At 40.4% G+C, this 21,137-nt stretch overlaps 1 protein-coding gene across 1 annotated transcript in view; it reads left to right on the top strand.

The window, feature by feature from the left end:
• The window catches only part of TMC1 (transmembrane channel like 1), a 58,535-nt gene that overhangs the window by 11,869 nt on the left and 25,529 nt on the right, over positions 1-21,137 (top strand). Inside the window, exons 4-7 of the mRNA XM_048292305.1 lie at positions 2,594-2,734; positions 14,332-14,422; positions 15,138-15,219; positions 20,896-21,002. Of these exons, the coding sequence (XP_048148262.1) occupies positions 2,594-2,734; positions 14,332-14,422; positions 15,138-15,219; positions 20,896-21,002 (421 nt within the window). The remainder of the gene's footprint in view (positions 1-2,593; positions 2,735-14,331; positions 14,423-15,137; positions 15,220-20,895; positions 21,003-21,137) is intronic.

A 21,137-nucleotide genomic window follows, 5' to 3' on the forward strand; every position in this document is an offset into this window, starting at 1 on the left:
GAAAATCCTGATTTCTTAAAAAAACTCTGAAATTTGGATTTTTTATTATTTTTCTGGTTCCAAAGGAAAGTGAAGAATGGAAGATGGGATCTATTTCTAAAGACAAAAAAAGCAGTAGTTGGTAAAGGGCACAAAGTCCATTTTATCCCTACCTGATCTCTTGTGTTTTGTTAAGCTTCCTTTTCTCCATAAGCTCACTGCATCAGGACAAAGCCCTCATATTTCCCACCCTCTCTCTGCAGCATTGTAAACCGCCATATTCCAGCTTTGCATAACCCAGCAATCTTCCATCAAAGGAAATATTTAATATCAGGCATGTCACTCTGCTTTGTAAAATGCAAAGCAGTTAATAGAAACAATGGATTCTGAGCTCTCTCAAACCAGACTCTTTTAACCCTTTCGTTCTTCTTGAAGGCATGACTCTCTTTGCATTCTCCCTCAAAATTTTATGCACAAATCACTTTGTTATCCTCTATCCATTTGACTTCAGTTTTCTCAACTCGCTCTTCACAATACTGGTATGACAATAAATAGATGTGGTGTTCAGTAGCAGTTTTTCTTTATGTAGGTTTAAGTTTTCCGTGATACTGTTTTTTATCATGTGAAGCCTGAAAGTATAAGATTGATGGGTTCAACTTTCTAAGGTGACAGTCTATTCAGTATGGATCACAAAGATTCTCTGAGCACTGGAGCACCTCTCCTACGAGACAGGTTGAGAGAACTGGGATTGCTCAACTTAGAGAAGAGAATGTTCTGGGGAGATCTCACTGTGGCCTTCCAGTGACTTAAGGCAGCTTATAAAAAGGAGGGAGAAAGACATTTTACATGGCCAGACAGTGACAGAACAAGAGGCAAAAGTTTTAAACTGGAAGAGAACTGCTTTAGATTAGATATTAGGAAGAAATCTTTTACTCAGAGCGTGGTGTAATACTGGAAAAAGTTGTTCAGAGAAGCTGTGGATGCCCCACAACTGGGGAGCGTTGAAGGCCAGGCTGGATGGGGTCCTGAGCAACTTGATCTAGTGAATGGCATACTTGCATGTCAGGGAGCGTTGGAGAGAGATGGTTTTTAAGGTCCCTTCCAACCCAGACCATTCTATGATTCTATGTCTCTATGATAATAAACAGCATTTAGCCTTTAATAGCAGGGTGACACACAGCTATGACAGCCTCTTTCTTTCCTATGCTAACTTCTGTGTGTCTGAAAGTTTTCAGCTCCTCCCCTAATTTTTTGCTATTATTAAGTATATTTTATGAAGACTATAGGTAGATGACCAATAAGAAATTCGTATTTTCCTGTGTTTCAAAAAGTATTTTGTTTTTATTTTATTTGCTTGCTTTGAGTCTTATGAATATTCTTACTGGTAAACCCTTGTGTCATTTATGTCATTTAGATCTCTAAAAACACTGTTTTGGTAGAAAAAAAGGTTTATAATTTTTAAATTATCCAGGAGACAGAACCTATGCATTAGGTAATGAATCGTTCAGGGCTCACATCAGGTTTCAGATATCAAACTCTCAGAATGGTAAAGTATAAGCAAAAGAGTCTGAAAACTACTTGCTTGATAAAGTCTGAAAGAATTGGTCCCCAAACAAACCAGAAAACCATTAAAAAAAATACAAACCAAACCAACCTGCAGTACAGTTTTAAATAGTCAGAAAACAAGCAAAAAAACAAGCAAACAAATAAAAGAAGCTAAAGAAAACACAGCAAGAACAAATAGAAATGCATCAATCTGCTAGTACCAAGACATCACTTAGTGGTACTTGTCGCTGTCAACTTTTTTAGGGCAGAAAGTCAGAATCTAATGATTTCCTTTTTATTATTTGCCTGTTTGCTGGCATAACAAGAGCAAACACCTGTTGCTAATGAATTACTACATACCATTATATGAGATGCAAGATTTCTAACAGAAAAGGGTACCTATGCAGATTTTAGGAGAGTGAATATTGTTTTAATCGGCAGTTCTTTGCAAAGATACTGCAAACTGATGTATGGATAAGTTCAGATCACAGACACAACATACCTGGAGATGCCATTACAATTGCATCTCCTTCCTTTGAGTGCTTGCTGCTTTCTCGTGGTCTTGCTGCAATGTGGCTTTGAATTCTTCCTGTCTATGAAATGCTATTGCCTTGCTAAGTGCATGGGCTGTTATTTGGTATTTAAATTTGTCTTGGCTCTGGCTGTAGTGTCTCTTCTTTCTACTGTGACACACTAAAGTGAAGGAGTTCACTTTTATGGCTGCAGTTACAGCATCCTCACTTCACCATGGTGGGTTTGGGTTGGACTCATAGGAGGCTAGTTACAGCTGCAGGAAAAATCAGTGACTGTCAGATGTTACCCCAAGAGTTCTGCCCACTGTCCCTGAGATGCTGAAGGTGTAGTGCTCTGCACTTTGTGTGCAGGCTTTTCTTTTCACACTAAAATTAATAACAAGTGTAAATGAAGTGTGTCCTTCCTTCTGTGCAAATGTGGAGGTGTTTATCTAGTCTCAAATTTAAATGAAATTAACACAAAGTATGTTTTTCTGTGAAAACTTTTGTCCTATCTGAGTTTTGGTGGTATTTTTTGTTTCTGCTTTTGCTTGAAGCTCTGATTCTGAATCTGAGGAGGAACCAATTACAGAGGAGGAACTGGCCAAGCTGAAAGAAGAGGTAGAAGAAAAAAAGAAACTCATTGCCACACTACGAAACAAGCCATGGAAGATGAAAAAGAAGTTGTCTGTCCTTAAGTATGGTTTGATTTCCATAATGGATATCTGCTATCCTGCTCTACACTGTTGTTCTGAATTTTCACTTTAGTTCTGGACCTACTCACAAAATTAGCTTCAAACCACTTCTAATCTCTCTTCCCTAGGATGTGTTGTCACAGTAAATGGAGATAAATGGTGTTGCAGATCAGTGCTTTCTTGTCTATGTAGAGCTGAAATCAAATATGGAAAGCTAATATCTTTTTGTTTTCAGAATTTTCATTACAAGCCAGTACAAAATATTTTCCTTTTCTTCAATTAGGTTGATGTTGGTAAATTCTTCCGTTGCTAAGATTAATATCTCATTAATATTTCTCAGAAAAATGATGCAATTTCTAGATTACCTCAAGATTGCTGGGAGAGCAGAGAGGATTTATCTCCTAGTCTGACTTTTAGGAAAGAAAAACTTTAACTTACAGAAAAGCAAACTGGTTGGAAGCAGACCTTGGACTTTCATTCATTTTTATGTATGCCACATAGGAAATTGTATTTTGCCCTAGCAAACCTATGGTTATATTTACTTGGAAGCCAAAAATGAAGTATACATTTACAGTTAAATTTCCACCAAGCACACGAACTGGGTAAATAGAGAGAACTTTATTCTTTTGACAAAACTCTTGTGCTCTCCTGTTTTGGATAACTCATTCACTGCAGCAGTACCCAAATACCAGCAAAACATAGCTAGCAGAGAAAGGATGGTCTGTCCTGCAGAGAGATTTTAATATGGACAGAAAACACAGTCATATGAAATATGGTATGGAAGGTCTACAGATTTGTCCTTCTAAAAGGTAAGGTAATTTTGGAAAGGGTAAACTTGCATAGAGGTAATGGAAGGAACCAAAGGAGGTAGAAGAGAACAGTATCTAGGAGATGTAAAGCAGAAGCATTGTGAAGGTAAGAGAAATTTCAGAAAATATAAATGAGCAGAATAGATTTTGGATCTCTATAACTGAAGGATCCCCACGTACATAAACTTAGTACTTGTTTGTATTCTTCCTATGGAGAAAGCTGCTATTTTTATAGCCATTCTTCAATCCCATAATTCCTAGCAATTCCTAGAAAATTTCCTGACTTGGTATGTCCCTTGGACTATTGTTTGTTATTGGTTTTCCATGTAGTGGGTAGCGATGACACTGTGCCATGTAGCTCAAGGATGATCAAGAGACACTTTGGGCCTTGGGGTATCTGGTAAGGAAAGCTGGCGCAGAGGTCATCTTTTCCTCTGTATTTCCAGTTGTGGGCAGTGATCTTGGAAGAAACAGATGCATCCAGTCTATTAACACAATAATTCACAGAACAAATCCTCCTAGAAGCTCTGCTAAAGCTCTTGGAAGATGGGGAGCTGAATTGAGACAATAAACACAACTTCAGTAGGGAAAGAACTGCCTGAACAAACCTTCTGTGAAGAAGTTACTACATCAGTGAACAAAGGAAGGGCTGTACGTGTCATTTAGATGGACTTCTGTAAGGTTTTTTGACATGGTACCCCACAATATCCTTCTCTCTAAATTGTAAAGATATAGATTAAATGGGTGGGCAGTACGGTTGCTAAGAAATTGTCTGAATGGTCACACCCAGGGAGCTGGTCGTCAATGGGTCAATGTCTGCTTGGACATCACTGACAAATGGTGTCATTTGGTGGTCTGTGTTGGCACCAGTGCAATTTAATGTCTTTATCAATGACATAGATGGAGGAATCAAGTGCACCCTCAGAAAATTTGCAGATGGCATCAACCTGAAGGATGAGATGCCATCCAGAGGGACCCAGACAAGCTCAAGAAGTGGGCACATGGGAATCTCATTGGCTTTAACAAGACCAAGTGCTGCAACTTTTTCGGGGCAACCCGCGGCATCAATATAGGCTGGGGGATGAACAGATGGAGAGCAGCCATTTGGAGCACTTGGGGATGCTGGTGGGTGGGAAGTCAAAGAAAAGCCTACAATACAGGTTTGCAGCCCAGCAAACCAAACATGTCCTGGGCTGCATCCAAAACAGTGTCACCAGTAGGGTAAGGGAAGGGATTCTGGTCCTCTAAACCACTCTTGATCTTCACAGTGAAAAAAGTGAGGAAGAGGACGTGGAGGGGGATGAAAAGATGTTATAACAACATCACCTCTCTCCTAGGCACAATGCAATAGACTTGTTAGGCTGTTGGCTGGAGACACAGTGGTCTGTGCTACTGAGAGTATGAGTGTGCTTAGAGTCCAGACTTTTTATAATTTCCAAGACAAATACTCTCCTTCAGAAGACTTTTCTTGTTCTAGTAATTTTCCCTCTACTAGTTTACATGGTTTGTGAATAATATTGTTTTGTCTTTTCTATGGGACATGAGAACTTGTGACATTTCTTCTTGTCACTGCCTACTCAGGTCAGCACAAAGTTACCTGAAGAGCCACCAGGTGATAATAACCATCAATTATTACTTGTAAGACTGAGATTTAGAGAGAGGGGGAAATTGACTGACTGATTGATTGATTGATTGAGACCCTTGGGAGTCAGTCCTGAAGGGCAAAGGAGTCCAGGACAGCTGGATGTGCTTTAAAAAGGAAATTGTTAAATATTCGGGAGCAGGCTGCCCCACATGCGGGAAGACAAGTCATTAGGGAAAAAGGCCAGCCTGGCCAAACAGACATCTTAGGCTTGATCTCAGGAAAAAAAAAGAGACTCTATTGTTTCTGGAAGGAGGGACAGGTACCTGGGAAGACTACCAGGATGTTGCAAGGTCATGTATGAGGAGATTAGAATGGCCAAAGTCCTTCTAGAACCTGAGTGGCTTCTAATTCTAAAGACAATAAAAAAGTTTCTATAAATACCTTTGCAACACAAGGAGGGTGAAAGAGAGTCTCCACCACTTGTTGAATGCAAAGGGTAGTGCAATGACAGGGAAAAAGGGAAAGGCAGAGGTACTTAATGCCTTCTTTGTCTCAGTCATCAAAATCAAGGCCAGTTGTCCTCATGGTACCCAGCTGCTTGAGCAGGAAGCTGGTGATGGGGAAATGAGTGAAGCCCCCACAGTCCAGGAGGAGATGGTTAGTGCCCTGTTATGCCAGTTAGACATGCACAAGTCTATGTGTCCTGGTGGGATTCACCCTGTTGCGTGATCCAGGACGGTGTCACCGATGGAAGAGACAGGGAAGATTGCTTGGATGCAATAAGCAATTTTATTGATACAGAGCTGAGTATTTATACCTTTTCAGCAGTAACTAAAAATAGATTCTTATATAAGCAGCAATCACTATAACAACCATATCTATGTTTCTTAATAACATTGCAAAACTACAAGCTAGCACTAACTGACATACCAAGCATGCTATTCCCTTATACTAGCTATTTCCTGGTAGGCCGTACTGCCTGCCATGGTTCGCAGCCTATCAGCGTTAGTGCGTCCACTTCTGACATGAGTTTAGCAGTGCTCTCACTTCTGCTTTCTAGCTGTGTCTCCACACCACCCCACAGGAATAAGGGAACTGGTGAAAGAACAAACCACTCTCAATCATGTACCAGCAGTCCTGGTTAACTGGAGAAGCTCCAGCTGACTAGAAATTAGAACATGTAACACTCATCTACAAGAAGGATCAGAAGGATGATCTGGGGAGCTACAGGCCTGTCATCCTAACCTCAGTTCCAGGCAATTTATGGAAAATATTATCCTGAGTGACATTATGCAGGACAACCAGGGGATCAAGCCCAGCCAACATGGATTTAAGAAGGGCAGGTTGTGCTTTGCCACCTTGTTCACCTTCTATGACAGAGTGACCCTCTTAGTACATGAAGGGAAGTCTGTGGATGTCATCTATCTAGACTTCAGTAAAGCATTTGACACTGTCTCCCAAAGCATCCTTCCAGAAAAACTGGCTTGTATGGGCGGACTCTTCAAGGGGTAAAAACTAGCTGTTTGTCCGGGCCCAGAGATTGGTGGTGAATGGAGATAAATCCAGTTGATGACCAGTCACTAGTGGTATTTTTCACTGCTCAGTTTTGGCTTTGGTAATGTCTAACATTTTCTTGATTATCTGGGCATTGGAGTTGATTGCACCCTCATTAAATTTGCAGATGACACCAAGTTGGGTGGGAGTGTTGGTCTGCTCAAGGGTAGGAAGGCTCTGCAGAGGGACAGGCTCGATCGGTGGGCTGAGGACAACTGCAGGAAGTTCAACAAGGCCAAGTGCTGGGTCCTGCACTGGGGTTACAGCAGCCCCATGCAGTGCTACAGGCTTTCCATGAGGTGGCTTGAGAGGTTGCTTGAACTTGAGGAACTTGAGGTGTTGCTTGAACATGAGCCAGCAATGTGCCCAGGTGGCCAAGAAGGCCAATGGCATCCTGGCCTGTATCAAGAACAGCATGGCCAGCAGGACCTGGGCAGCGATCATGCACCTGTACTGGGCGCTGGGGAGGCCACACCCCAAGTCTGTGTTCAGTTCTGGGCCCTTCACTTTAAAAAGGACGTTGAGGGGCTGGAGCGTGTCCAGCGAAGGGCAACGAGGCTCCTGAAAGAACTGAAGAACATCTCTCGTGAGGGACACCTGAGGGAGCTGGGGTTGTTTAGTCTCAAGGAGGCTCAGGGGGGCCCCACTGCTTTTTGCAACTCCCTGAAAGGAGGCTGTGGTGAGGTGGGGGACCCGTGTCCGCAACTGTGCCTGCTGTGAGAGGACAAGAGGAAATGGCCTTAAGCTGAGACATGGGAGATTCAGATAAGATATTAGAAAAAATTGTCACTCTTAGGGTGGTCATGCATTGGAATAGGTTGCCCAGGGAGGTGGTGGAGTCACCATCCCTGGAGGTTTTCAATAGGCATCTGGATCTGGTGTTCAGTGATTTGATTTAGTGTTTTTGGGGGTTACAGTGGTGGTGCTGGTTTGACAGTTGCACATAAGGTCTCTTAAAGGTCTTTCCCAACCTTGAAGATTTTATGATTCTGTGATTTTTGGGTTAGAAGAAGGTACAAAAAATTAAAACTAATGGGCCAGAGCTTCAGCTGCTGCAAACTGGAAACCTCTCAGGGAAAGCTATCCCAGCTTAAGTCTGAGGGTTGGATTTTGGGAATGGCATCCCTGTTTGTGCATTTTTCTGCTTGAGTTTTGCACCCATGTGAAGAAAAGGGAAGTGTTTAAATGCTGTGTTACTGTGTGTGTCTCTGGTATACTCATCTCACTCCCCTTATTAGTCCTCATAACACTTGAGATAGAAAAAAATTTGTACTATAAAAACACAAAGTTCTTTAGTAACTGGGTAGTTTATATCCAACAGCAATGTTTATTATGGTACCATATAATTAGAGAATTGAGCACAAGAATCCAGAGATGTGCCAACTGTTCTCTCTAAAACTGTGCCACAAGACAGTTAGTACACTATCAAAACAACTGAAATAACAAGTTATATAAAAAAAGACAGTAAAACCTCAAGCTTAGGCTTTTTGAAGGACTTCCAATTAAACACACACTATAAAGAGAAACATGAGAACTACTTTTTTTTTTCCCTAGGAAAATCAGAGCAGTGCAGAGTTGGTTATTCACAAAGAATCATGGAACGGTTTGGGTTGGAAGTGACCTCAAAAATAATTTTATTCCAACCCACCTTCCATTGGAAGGGCACCTTTCACTAGACCAGGTTGCTCAGCACCCCATCCAGCCTGGCCTTGAGCACTTCCAGGGATGGGGCATACATGACTTCCCTGGGAAACCTGTGCCAGCACTTCACCACCTTCACAGGAAAGAACTTGCTCCTAATCTCTAATACAAACCTACTCTATTTCAGTTTGAAGCCATTCCCCCATGTCCTGTCACTACATTCTCTCATAAGAAGTCGCTCCCCCTTCTTGCAGGCCCCCTTCAGGTACTGGAAGGCCACAATTAGGTCACCTTGAAACTTTCTCTTTTCCAGGCTGAGCCAACCCAGTTCCTTCAGGCTTTCCTCATGGGAGACTGGCTCCATCCCTCTAACTAAGTTGCTCTGAGAGCAACTTGGTGGCTCTCCTTTGGACTAGGTCCAACAGGATGATGGACTTCCCTTTTCCACTGATGTGGACACTCCATCATAGCAGATCACATGCTAGGGACAAAACATATTACGGTGATTTTTCAGTGTTTTTGTAGCATAATTCATTTTATTACAGGACTTAGATTACCCATCAAGACAAATGAATTAGAAATAGGTTATTTTATAAGCATACAAACCCGAAGATGTAAAAGGTGCATGTGCGAGATGGTGGAAATTTCTAATCTTTTGTTGCACTCTTTGTACTCCCATCAATCAGTATTTCATCTCTCTTACTGTGGACATACTGACAATCCTGGAGGCCAGTTGTCTTGGAGGCCAGCTGGGTATTAAATAACACTATAATTTTCCCACTATTATTGCTGAACTGCTTTTCAAGTGAGCTGTGCCTAACAATATTTGTTTTGAATTCTGTTTTCAGCCAATCTTCTGAAACTTGCAAAAGTCCTGGATCATCAAGATTCATGTGACATTTCTTTTTATGGAGATTTTAGTTCTTAGAATCTGAAACCTTCCTGACCTGTTACTGAAAAATGTGATCAATCCTCTTGAATCCTATTCATTAGCAATAAGCTCTAAGAGTTGTAATGCATCCTCTCTCTGCAGCACAGAAGTGCCTGAGGTACCGTACACCTCGCACTTTGGAAGCTGTAACTCCACACCTCGTATTAATAATTAACTCAGGCTTCTCTGGGACAATAATGCCTGGACCTCTGAAACATTTATTAGTTCTTGCATCTGTAATTCAATTAATAAGCTCTCTCTAAAGCTTCTTTAAATTCACAGTTAGCTAGAGGGGCACACTTTGGCCTATCTTGTGATACAGATAATTTACCTCTAACACATGATACCAGTGATTACAAAGCTTGGTTTTGTTGGTCTGCGTTGTTTTTGACACATCCTTGTGTTTGTGAAGTCACATTACTTCCAGATGGGCATGAATAGGTATATATGTACTTTTGGGTTTTGTTGTGGTTTCTAAAGTAGTTCTAAGACTTGATCATTCTTCCTGTTCTCACATTTTATTTATAGGACAAAAGAGACGGAGGAAAGGACAAAGTTGGACAAAAGTCTGCAGGGATGTACAAATAGATGTCTTTCATTTATATAGTTTAGACATCAAGGTAGAAACCTTAATTAAGTAATCTGTTGAATGATATTTAACAAGAACACGTGTCACAGACATGGAAAGGATGTGGGAAGCCTGGTCTCTGACTGAATGGTGCCAAGTTGATGCTGAACTTTTAAGGCCAGGAGGTTTAAGTAACTTACAAACCACAGACGTCAGGAGTAACTAGTCAGTGGAGTAATTAGTCAGTGGGGCTAATCTGCTGCAGAGCTGGTGGGGGAAGAAAAGCTGAGGAGAGAATGAATACATATTCCGTTTAATGGCTCCAGCAACATAAGCCATATGAAAATGTTATTTAGAATGTTATTGGTAAAATCCACCATGTACCAAAAATATGAGCTATGCCTGTAGAACATCAAAGGTAACTCGATTTCTTTTATTCAAACAATGGGAAAAGACTTCCACTATTCTTTTACAAAGTAATTGATTTAAAAAAATTATCTTGATTTCATAACAGTAATACAAACCAATTTAAATTGGAAAAGAACCCGATGATCCTTGAGTCCAACCATTAACCCAGCACTGTCAAGTCCATCACTAGGCCAAGCCCCTCATTACTATATTTACACATCTGTTGAAAACCTCCAGGGATGGTGATTTGGCTGCTTTCCTGGGCCGCCTGTTGCAATGTGTGACAACATTTTGGTGAAGAAATTTTTTGTAATATCCAATCTCAACCTTTCCTGGAACAAATTGAGACTGTTTCTTCTTGTCCTGTTGCTTGTACCTGGAAGAAGAGACTGAGTCCCTCTTCACTATGACCTCCTCTAAGGAGGCAAGCTGACTGAGAGTGCCCTTGATCCCCTCCTCCAGATCATCAGTAAAGATAATAAACAGGACTGTTCTCAGTACTGAGCCCTGGGGAACACCACTGTGACTGGATGACAGATGGATTTAACTCCATTCACCACCACTCTTTTGGCCATATAGCACATGCGACTCTTTCATTAATTACATGATGATTATTAACTATGTGATGATTTTCACGAGAGTTAGAAACATTATTGGCAGTTTTTAATGCATATTTGAAACATCTTGTCATGGTCAGCGTGCATTAATGGTCAATGCATGAATACCAGCAATTCTGTTAACAACAACAAAAAAAAATTAAAGTTCATTGTATTAGACCAGAGTAAAATTCAGTGTAAATGAAAATAATACTGCAAGTCCACTATTTGGACTTAGGTAATTTCTTTCAGGATTTATACAACAAACTTTTAAGTATGGGAAAGCAATTTATAAAAAAATTAAAGGAGTTGCTTCCTGCTTCTTTCATGAAGCATGAAAATACCTTCATAAACATTGTGTACATATGGATTCAATGTTTTTTTGGTCCAGTCTTGCATGTGCAACTCAGTTGACTGCACGTGTAACCACTCAGTAAGAAATAAGTCGTTTGTTTGTGATGTAGTGATTGAATTAGTCCACTGCAGGGAAACAGGATGAAAATCAGTGAAAAATATGTTGTAAAGCATTTAGGGAAGAAGGGGTGCAAGGGGAGAGGAAATTTCAGCCACTGGCAAAGCAAAATCCAGGGAAGCATTCAGGAGCATCAGCAGCATAAAACCTGTAGGTCCAGATCACCACTTTCATAAAGCAATGTTTTGGTTTGTCCTGGAGAAAAAGCTTAAATGCTGATAACACTTGAAAGATTGCTCGATGGGGATCCAGGAGGCAGATGAGGATAAGAAAAACTAGTTTTAGTAGAAAACATAGCAAAATTAATTTAAAACTAGTCAAAAGAGGGTTTGGATTAGCAGTTTAAGATAAATATTTTTAGGAATTTCGTTGTGGAGAATTCCTTCCTGTTTTGACTTAGCTTCGTTTTATAGCAGAACAAGTTTGTGGAGAGTTTTAATGTTCACCTATAGATGCAAAATGTACTCATATATGCTATTGAGAATTTTTTAGTGTATTTATTGCTGTCTTCAGATTATGTCCATAAATTTCTAACTTATTGCTTCACCCTAAAAACCCAACCTACAATTTGAAGATTTCTTATTCTGCAGTGTAATGTAATTAGTGACTGCAAACACAAGTTTTCTACTCTGTAGGTTTTGACTTCAGAAAATTTTCATGAACAAGCCTGAATTACCCGGCGAAAGAAGTGGTAGTAGAATACAGTATGCTGACCTGGGACATAGGTAGGCGTGCAGTTTATTGAGTCTGCCTGCTTTTATGGCACTGTTCCAGCACTGACTGCTGAATTTAGGAGGAAGCTGCCATCTGCTGTCAGGACTGCCTTATATCTGTCGATAGAGCAGCAAGATTTTAGATTCTGAGGCTTGGATTTAAAGGCGACCTTGGACACAGGTTTCCTGCAGCTGAACCAATCTATTTTCTCTGACTTACATGGGAGGGCTGTAATTTAAGTGTAGATATTTCTGGGAATCAAAATGAAAAAAATGGTACGTGAGCAGTGAGCTGCAAAATCTCAGGACTCAGAGTGGCTTGGAAAATACAGAACCCTCAGTCAGTGTCAATGTTAGCTAAGTACAGAAAGATCAGACTTCAAAATCCAGAATACAAATGTGATCCAGAAGCATGGAATTGGAAATAAAGAATCTGGATCCTTAAAAAGACACTGACTCCATCCTCAAGGAACACTTTCGTAGTGATGAATAGGTGGGCTCTGTGGCTGTGGGGCTGGCTGGGTATTTTTAACTTTTTAAAATCTGAATCTTTTCTTTCCTTGTGCTATAGAGAGAAAAAAAGAGTGATTCATGATCTCAAATGTTGGGAAAATGCGTGCTGAAGTCTTGATGAGGTCATGTGAACTTGCACTGGCCCTGATGTTTCACCAGCTGGGGTTAGGTGAGAGCGCTCTGAAAGAGAGAGTGCTCAGAGTGCTCCCAAATAGGGAAAGCTCTCAAGCACTGAAAATTAAATTTAGTAACTCATTTTTGCACTTATGTGCACTTATATGGATTCTTGGTACTGCAAGCTAAAGCAATTGTTGCAGTGGGTGTCTAAGTTGTGAAAAGCTTCAACAGATCTTCACATTGAAGATCACCCTAAGCATTTGCAGTTACTAAAAATATACAGTTACTTTTATAGATGTTGAGATTTTTAACCATTAGTTTAGAAAAGTTATGACCTGGCTAATGGCCACCTTCTCACATAATTTTAATTCTCCTTTATCTCAACTACACTGCTATACTGCCACTAACACTGCCAGATTTTGCAGTTTAACACCATCTTTTCCTTCCTTGTATTAAATATGTGTGCAGAAAACATAAGCATAATAATTAATTTTACTCAGTATACTTATCTGTAGCTGTTCTGGAAAGAAAGAGATGTCATCACAATCAATATTTTCCCAATAGTCTACCTTTTCCCAAGTGCTTTGCAAAATACCAAACATAATGTGCAGTGCTTTGAAGTTATCCAGTGTGATGACAAAACAGTTTAAAGGATTGTGAGTACACTGACAGCTAAGAATGCTTGGTCTGTTTTCCAGTGGTTTAGGACATTTAGCCTCTAGAGCACATTTTCGTAGGAGAGATATAATGGAAAGTCATAAACTGAAATTGGATTAAGTGGAGGAAACATTAGTATGCACTTGATCTCGTCTCTTTATTGTTTTAATCCACAGACATTATGCATTTTAAAAAGAGCTTAAAAGTCTTCCTTTCATATTTGTATTATTTAACTCACATAACCTACATAAGCTAAATTTTAGCCTTTTGGGGACCAGTGAAGCTGCATTTTGAAGAAATTACTCTGGGACTGGTAAAGGTAGAGAAGATATACACAAAAATTTGGAAGAGCTAAATTAAATGTAGAATTGAGAAGGGTAGACACAAAGGAACCAAAGCTCTAGTGTCCACATATCCCTCCCAAACTGGGAATGCATCCTAAGCCACAACACAGAGGGGGGACGTTCAAATGTATCCAGAGCAAGATTAAGACACAAATGAGGTCAAATTTTCGTAATCAAAATGTTAATTCACTCTTACTCATTATCAAAGAAGAGAGCAAGGGAGAAATTAGAAGAGTAGGAAAAAGTGAAGAATTACAGAAAGCAAGAAAGGTAATCACCACCAAGAATCTGCACCATCCTGCAGAGATCCTTCTTTCTTCTGTTGGAATAAGTGCTGGAATAACAGGAATAACTGTTTGTGCATCACACAAATGAGTGGCAGCTGAACTGCAAAAGTCACTGTGACTAAAAGTATTTGATAACATTGACTGGATGTAGGCAGATCTTAGAGCTCCAAATATGTTTGTATTAGAGCAGGTGACTGAAGTTTTTGTATTTTTGCATTACATATACATTACTTATATAGTCATCTGCAAAATACAAAATATCAGAACTTTCCTTTCCAAACATTACTGAGGGAACAAGATTTTATAAAGCTCTATGAGGAGTAAAAAAATTATATTAAAATGATAGAGACAATATAAAATTTCCTATACCATAATCTGTATCTCCCTTCTGCCCTCATTTTCCAGGGAAGCACAGCTTTTTGTTGAAAAGTTTGAAGGTGCTCTTGGGAAAGGAAAAGGAAAAAAATTCTATGCATACAAAGTGATGATGACCAAGGTAAATTCATTGTTTCACTAACTTTCTGTAAAGCTAATGGGGAAGACTTCTGGAGATTATTGCCATGGGTACCCATCTACCACAGCAGCTTTTCTTGTCTTTCTATGAATTTTAAAACATTTATTTCCACTGCCCTTGCATGAAAATATTTCTAACAAATTCTTACAGATTGATTTTTGAAACTTGTCATCAAAACAAAAATCAACTGTTTTACAGGAGTTTGCAAGCATTCAGTATCTCGTGAAAGTAATTTCTCTTGGTGTAGATTGGGTATTTGTGTGGACTGAATCCAAAACTCAGTCTTTCCCTTGAGACAGCCCTCTGTTAAGGATGAAAAAAATAAAGAGGAAGAGGAAGAAAAAGAGAAAAAGAAAAAGAGGGAAAGACAAAAAGAAAAAGGAAAAAAGAAAAAGGAAAAAAGAAAAAGAGAAAAAGAAAAAGAAAAAGGAAAAAGAAAAAGAAAAAAAAGAAAAAAAGAAAAAATTGGCATTAAAAGAAGTGATTAGCTAATAATTCTTGTGGTAGAAATAGGAAATTCACACAAACCCAGTAGGAAACAAAAGGAGATGACTCTTCACAAGCAGTTACTTTGTGGACTCTGCCAAAGGATGTTGTGGACGATTAAGGGGTTGCATTAGCTCAAGGAAGAGCTGAGCATCTGGGCACTGAGATGATAGTGTGGTTTTTGTTTTTTCTTTTCTGTGACTCATTTCAGAAATGGATGAAATTTCAAAGAGATTTTGAAAATTTTAAGACAGCCTGCATACCCTGGGAAATGAAAATTAAGGAGATTGAAAGTAAGTAAGTAAGAATAGGATCTAGTACCACATTTCTGATGTCTGCCAAAGTGATAATTCCTTTAGAATATGTGTCTGTATTCAATGCATCGTTTAAAATCAATGAGTATTTATTTTCTCATTGTTGAGCTTGATTGTATAATTAGTTGAAAATTTTCTTCAGAGACTATCACTTTACAGATAAAAAATCGTCATTATACAGGTAGCAGTTCAAGAGCCAGTGTTTAAATTAATCCTAGAAAAGTGTAATTGTGATTTAGCCATTCACTTTATTCACCTTCACTTTATTTTGTCTGTATTTATTTTATACATATTATACTATACAGGCTATAGTGCAATTATTTCTGCCACTTTTTTTATTAGGTTGAGCTTCATGTAAGTTGTATTTCTCTCATTTTCAGCCACATAATACAACACAGAGAGAACAGTAGTGGCCCTGGATGCCCCATGTATAAACGAGGCAGTGTAGTCATTCCTATGGGTATGTCTGAGAGTAGGGGTCTGTCACAAGTTGGTTTTGTGTTGCAGTTCCAGTGATGAGTTTAAACTGCAGCCCTTTATTTGAAGGAGATTTGACTTAAGTGCATGGATACCTGAGTGAGGGACTATTAAAACGCCCTAGGGTATATCACTGTGTCCCGCAGCTGTAGGGAGGAGGAGAGAAGATCCAGCAGGCAGGAATTGTGCAGCAAGGTTGATTTATTTAATTATTTTACAAACTCTTTTATAGACTTTTTTCTTCATAGTCTAATTGGACAAAGGATCAGCCACCCCTTGGGGTGATTGGCTAGAATCCTAAAACATCCCTTGCCTAATAGGTTTCTACTATACTATAAACAAGACTTTTCAAGGTTGCAGGTGTTTAATTGTTTACAGAACTCTGCTACTATCTTTTGTGTGAGAGAACAAGTCTCTCATGGACTTAGAAAATAGCAAGAAAACCCTTGCTAGCAGCATTTTTGTATCCACAAGGAACTGCCACTTAGATTCCCTTTACAACAAATACTTCTCACTACAACATAAAGAGCCTTTCTCAGTTGTGTCTGACTCTTCCAGTCCTCCAGCTATCCAGACAGATCAGGTAACAAACAGCTTGAAGCACTGGGCTATCTCACTGGGCTATCCCTTCTTCAAGCTGAGTCCCTTCTAGGACCGGGAGACTGGCTTCAGAACAAAAGGCATCAAGCTCTGCTGTGCTGTGTCCTCACGTTGGCAATACGTGAATCTGATGCTGGGGCTTTGGTGTTCAAAAGAGATAGATGTTGGTAAATGTATGAAGTATATATATTTAGAAAATAGAGGCTTCTTTTCCTTACAGGACAGGTATGTGGTATTATCTGTGCAACAGGACTTTATGGGAATCACACAGACCTGTACTGGGAAAGGGTGACTCTTACTCTGCTGATGAAATTTATGCAATGCACACCAGTCTTCATGCCAATGCCTACTGTGGTGAGGCTGTGGATGCAGGAAAAGATGGCTAAAGTCTACTTAGAAGTATTTCATTAATACATGGAACATGTTGCACCTCAGAGTAGATTTGAAATACTGGTAAAACTTGGACTGATTTCGTTCACAGCTAGTGCAGTCCATTTGCGACATTTCCTGCGTTCCCTGTTGCAGGTCCTTGTTTGGACCTGCCCATTCTGAAAATGCAGTTAAGGGCAGTCACGGCTAAACTACCCTCATCCATACTTAAGCTTCTTACTTACCAGAGGTCTCTCTTCTTTCCTGATTGGTGAAAAAGAATAAAGCCCATGAGCAGTCTGTGCATTGGCTTGCAATAGCTACAGTGATGCAGGTAATTCCAATGTGTTGCCTCACTGCAGGTGTTCCAGGTGGATGCATGGCAGCAGTTTCATCAGGATAACTGGTACGAGAACTACAACTCAGTGCGTGAAAAGAAGGTATTCCCATTGGAATGGGGATATCAGGATTTGAGCAAAAAAATAATGTGGCATGGAGAGGTCTACAAAGTAACCTGAAATCAGAAATCTTCATAATTTCTTGCACTGTATTTTTGCAGTCCATAGCATGCCCCAAGGCTGTAGTTCGGTTATGACTGGGTAATGTGCATATCACAACCAGATAGATTAACTCAAAGTCTCTCAATCTATACCTCTCCCCAGACTTCCCAGTATGGCAGTCACTGCTAAGATTGGCCACTTCACACGAAATTTCAAAATTATCATTTAATTGAACTGCGAATAAAGCAGATTCAAAATGCTGAAATCCTTGACAGAATGGCTTGTTCCTCCCTTTGCACTGTGATAAATGTGTCCTAATAAAGAAGCTTCGGTGGATCGATGCTGCATTTGTCCCTACTGGGTCCCTCATGGACTGCTTCGGCAGCACTCTCCTAGCACCTATGCGTGCACACAATCTCACCTTTGCAGGTAGTCATGAACAGCTTCTCACACACACAGTCTATGCACGAACCAGAGACAGAGGCAAGAGGGGTTCTCTGCATGCAGTTCTGAGGCGTTTAATGGCAACACACCCGAAGGGAACAGCGGCAAGAAGAACAACCAAACCGAAAGCCCACGCCAGTTTTATCCCGAGAGCTCCCAAAGGCGGGCAGAGCATCCAAAACCAACAGTCTGAGGGCTAGGGGGCAGAGGCAAGGTTGAGTGACATAACAGGGGCCAATGGGAGAAGGGATGGGAGGGGGAGAGGGCCAGGGACCAGCAGAATCTAGACAAAGGGAGAACCTTCTAGCACAGTGTTGTAAGGAGAGACCACTTTTAAGGCAACTTGAGGGGTGTAAAGTGGACTTAGCCACTACAACATTTCCCCCTAATTTACCTTAAAACAAGCCCTCCTCCATTTATGTGGAACTAACCAAGGTGGGAATCATACTTCCCTTTCCTATGAGTGGGGAAAGTGTATTTTCATTTTTGACAGTGAGGGTCCAGGGTTGTGGCAGTATTTCAAGCAATGAATGGATAGCAGAACAACTAGAAACACTCGCAAAGCCCCTGAAAAGAGGTAACCCCTCCCCTGAGTTCCCAATGTCCCAATAAGTCCCAAGTTCCTTTGACAGTGCTGGGTGCGGTGGACCTTTCTGGGCTATCGAGGCTGCTATTTCCATGCTCTTATCAGCCACAGCATCTGTAGCCACAGCAGTGTCTCTGTGTACTTGCTCGGGTTAGGGACATTTAGGAGATGGCAGGATGACAGGTGCCGGTTTCCATGGGGGAGTTGGGGCCAGTGTCTTTGTAAGGGTCTCAAACAAAGTTGTTAAGGATCAAGGCTAGATTATTGAAAGGTCGAATCACTCGAGAATAGCTGAAACTGAAAATGTTCATTCTCCCTTTATCAATTTACCTTTTCCATCCCCCCTTTTCAAAAAAGAAGGTAAATATGGGGTATAGGAAGGGTAAGGGATTATTCGGGTGGGGAAAACATGAGGGGAGGTGAGAGGGGTTCAGGGGGATTTTTAACTGAAGCAGTCTGGAGGGGGTGCAAATTAGATGTTCATGTGGCTTGTCACTTTGCATCGACGCCGCCTCCAGGCAGCACTAATCTTGTCTTTGGCTGATTCAGCATCAGGGTTATCTGTGGTTTTTTTTATGTTCTCAAGAGCTGTTGTCGGTGGTCCAAGGTAGGGTTTGATATTCTTTCCCAGCATCCGTTTCAAACCTGCTGGTGTGGAAACACAAGCATATTCCCTTCCCCAGGTGACGAGTGGAAAGGCTCCCTGAATTTGACAGCTCTCTGGATCCTTGACCAACACCAGTGGCTGCTCTTTTAATTTAGCCTGTGTTGAATTGGTAAAGTGTCGGAATATAGGGGGGCAGGGTTCTGAGAAGGAGTTGTTTAAGAAATTGATGGTAAAGAGAGCTTTGGAGAGTCTCACAACAGGAGAATTAACCTCTGCACCTCCACGTTGTTGGTCAAGGACCCTCTTGAGAGTTTGGTGGGTCCTTTCAACAATAGACTGTTCTGTGGGGGAGTGGGGCATGCCTGTGGTGTGCTGGATGCCCCGCTGACTAAAGAAATCTTACAACTTATTGGAAACATAGGCAGGACCATTGTCTGTTTTCACTTCTTTGGGCACTCCCAGGGTGGAAAAGGCAAGGAGAAAGTGTTTTATCACATCTGTTGCCTTTTCTCCCACATGGGCAGATGCAAAGACAGCTCCAGAGAAAGTGTCTACTGACACGTGGACATATTTCAGTCTCCCATATTGGGGGACATGGGTGACATCTGTCTGCCACAACTGGCAGCTGCTGAGGGGGTTTACCCCTGTGCCTAACAATGGTACCTGATAATGTTGACAGTTAGGGCACGTTGCTACAATTGCCCTTGCTTGATCTCTGTGAATGTTAAACATTCTAATGAGGGCAGGAATATTTTGATGGAAAAACTGGTGGCTTAACTTGGCTTGTGCAAAGGTGTCATGTAAGTTGGGACTGTGCACAGCCATGGCCAGGGTATCAGCTCTCCAGTTTCCCTCTGCGATGGGTAATGGCAGATCTGTGTGTGATCCCACATGGATCACATGATAAGGCTGCTCTGGCCTCTGTTTATGCTCTGGGATTAAACCTGCGTAAGTGTATTAAATTTTCTACTGATTGAGCTGTTACAGTAAAATATTAATATATGTGCCCCAAATAGCACAAGATTTATTAGGTTCATATTATTGATTGAAAGAATCTGTTACATATCTGCAAAACAGTGTGGAAATAACAATATAAATAACAATATAAGTTCCTCTGAACAGAGAGATTTACTTCTCATTTGCTGTCTGAGTGCACCAGGCTCCTAAACTGTGTGTGTGAAAAACCTAGAGAAAGGTCATTTTTTCCCCTGCAAATGAGTGGTAATGGAACTGAAATCTAGTACTTTTCTAGCTGACGGCTCTCCTATAATAAGCAGAACTGTGCTGAAGCAAGCTGGGGTTGAATTTGGGCTTTTATTTTTGTTTGGCCTGACTTGCAGACTATGGGTCAAATCAGGCCCTTGGTTCTCAGTGCTTCTCCTGTAGCCTCGTAGCTGTGCACAGGGGACTGTGTGAGGTCAAATCCTTCATCTAGAGATGGGGCTGCCTGCACACCCAGCTACATATAGAGCACGTAAACAGAAAAGTAAGAGAAAGAAAGGGTACAAACACTTGCAGATAACTTTTTTCATCTCTTGTGAAAAAATCTGGTGAGAACTCTGGTAACAGCACTGGAAACTGTTTTGTCTCCTTGGAAAGGCTTTCCCCACTGGCTAATTCTGCGCTGCTTCCTATTAAAACTGGGCTGATTCTGGCTTAGCATGTCAAGAACGCTTAAAATCAACATCAGACAGAGAAAATATAAAAAGAATTGAAACATATTTCTAGAGATTACTTAATAATAGCAAGTATCACAGCTTCTATCAGATCCTAAATAGTCAATTTAACTAATACTATATTTTTGTGTCTGTTTTCTTAGCCAGCTCAATGCATATTAGTATGCAATATGCAGAAAAGTTATTAGAATTATGGTAATAAAGAGAAAAAAAGAAAATTAATTAAATTTAGAATTAATTAGAATTTAAAATTAATTAACATTAGAACCAATTAAATGTGTAACTAAAACCCTTTCCTGATTTTATTTATTTTAAATAAATTTTGTGCATCTTTAGATAAAATAACATCAAAGGACTACCTTATCTGCCTTTTTATCACATGTCATGTTTTCACAGGTCACTTTGGCTCATCAGTAGCATCTTATTTCATATTCTTGCGTTGGATGTATGGAATAAACATGATTCTCTTTGGACTGACCTTTGGTCTTGTAATGGTGCCTGAGGTGGGAATATTTTCAATTATCTTTGAGGATTGCATTGTGAATTTCTGTCTTTGCAGTGAGATTTCATAGGACTGGAGCTTTAAACAAGTTTTTCATCTCTGTATGTTCCATTTGAAAGTATTAAACCATACCAGG

The sequence above is a fragment of the Corvus hawaiiensis genome, chromosome Z, assembly GCF_020740725.1.
Source record: "Corvus hawaiiensis isolate bCorHaw1 chromosome Z, bCorHaw1.pri.cur, whole genome shotgun sequence".
In the NCBI taxonomy this organism is placed as follows: Eukaryota; Metazoa; Chordata; class Aves; order Passeriformes; family Corvidae; genus Corvus; species Corvus hawaiiensis.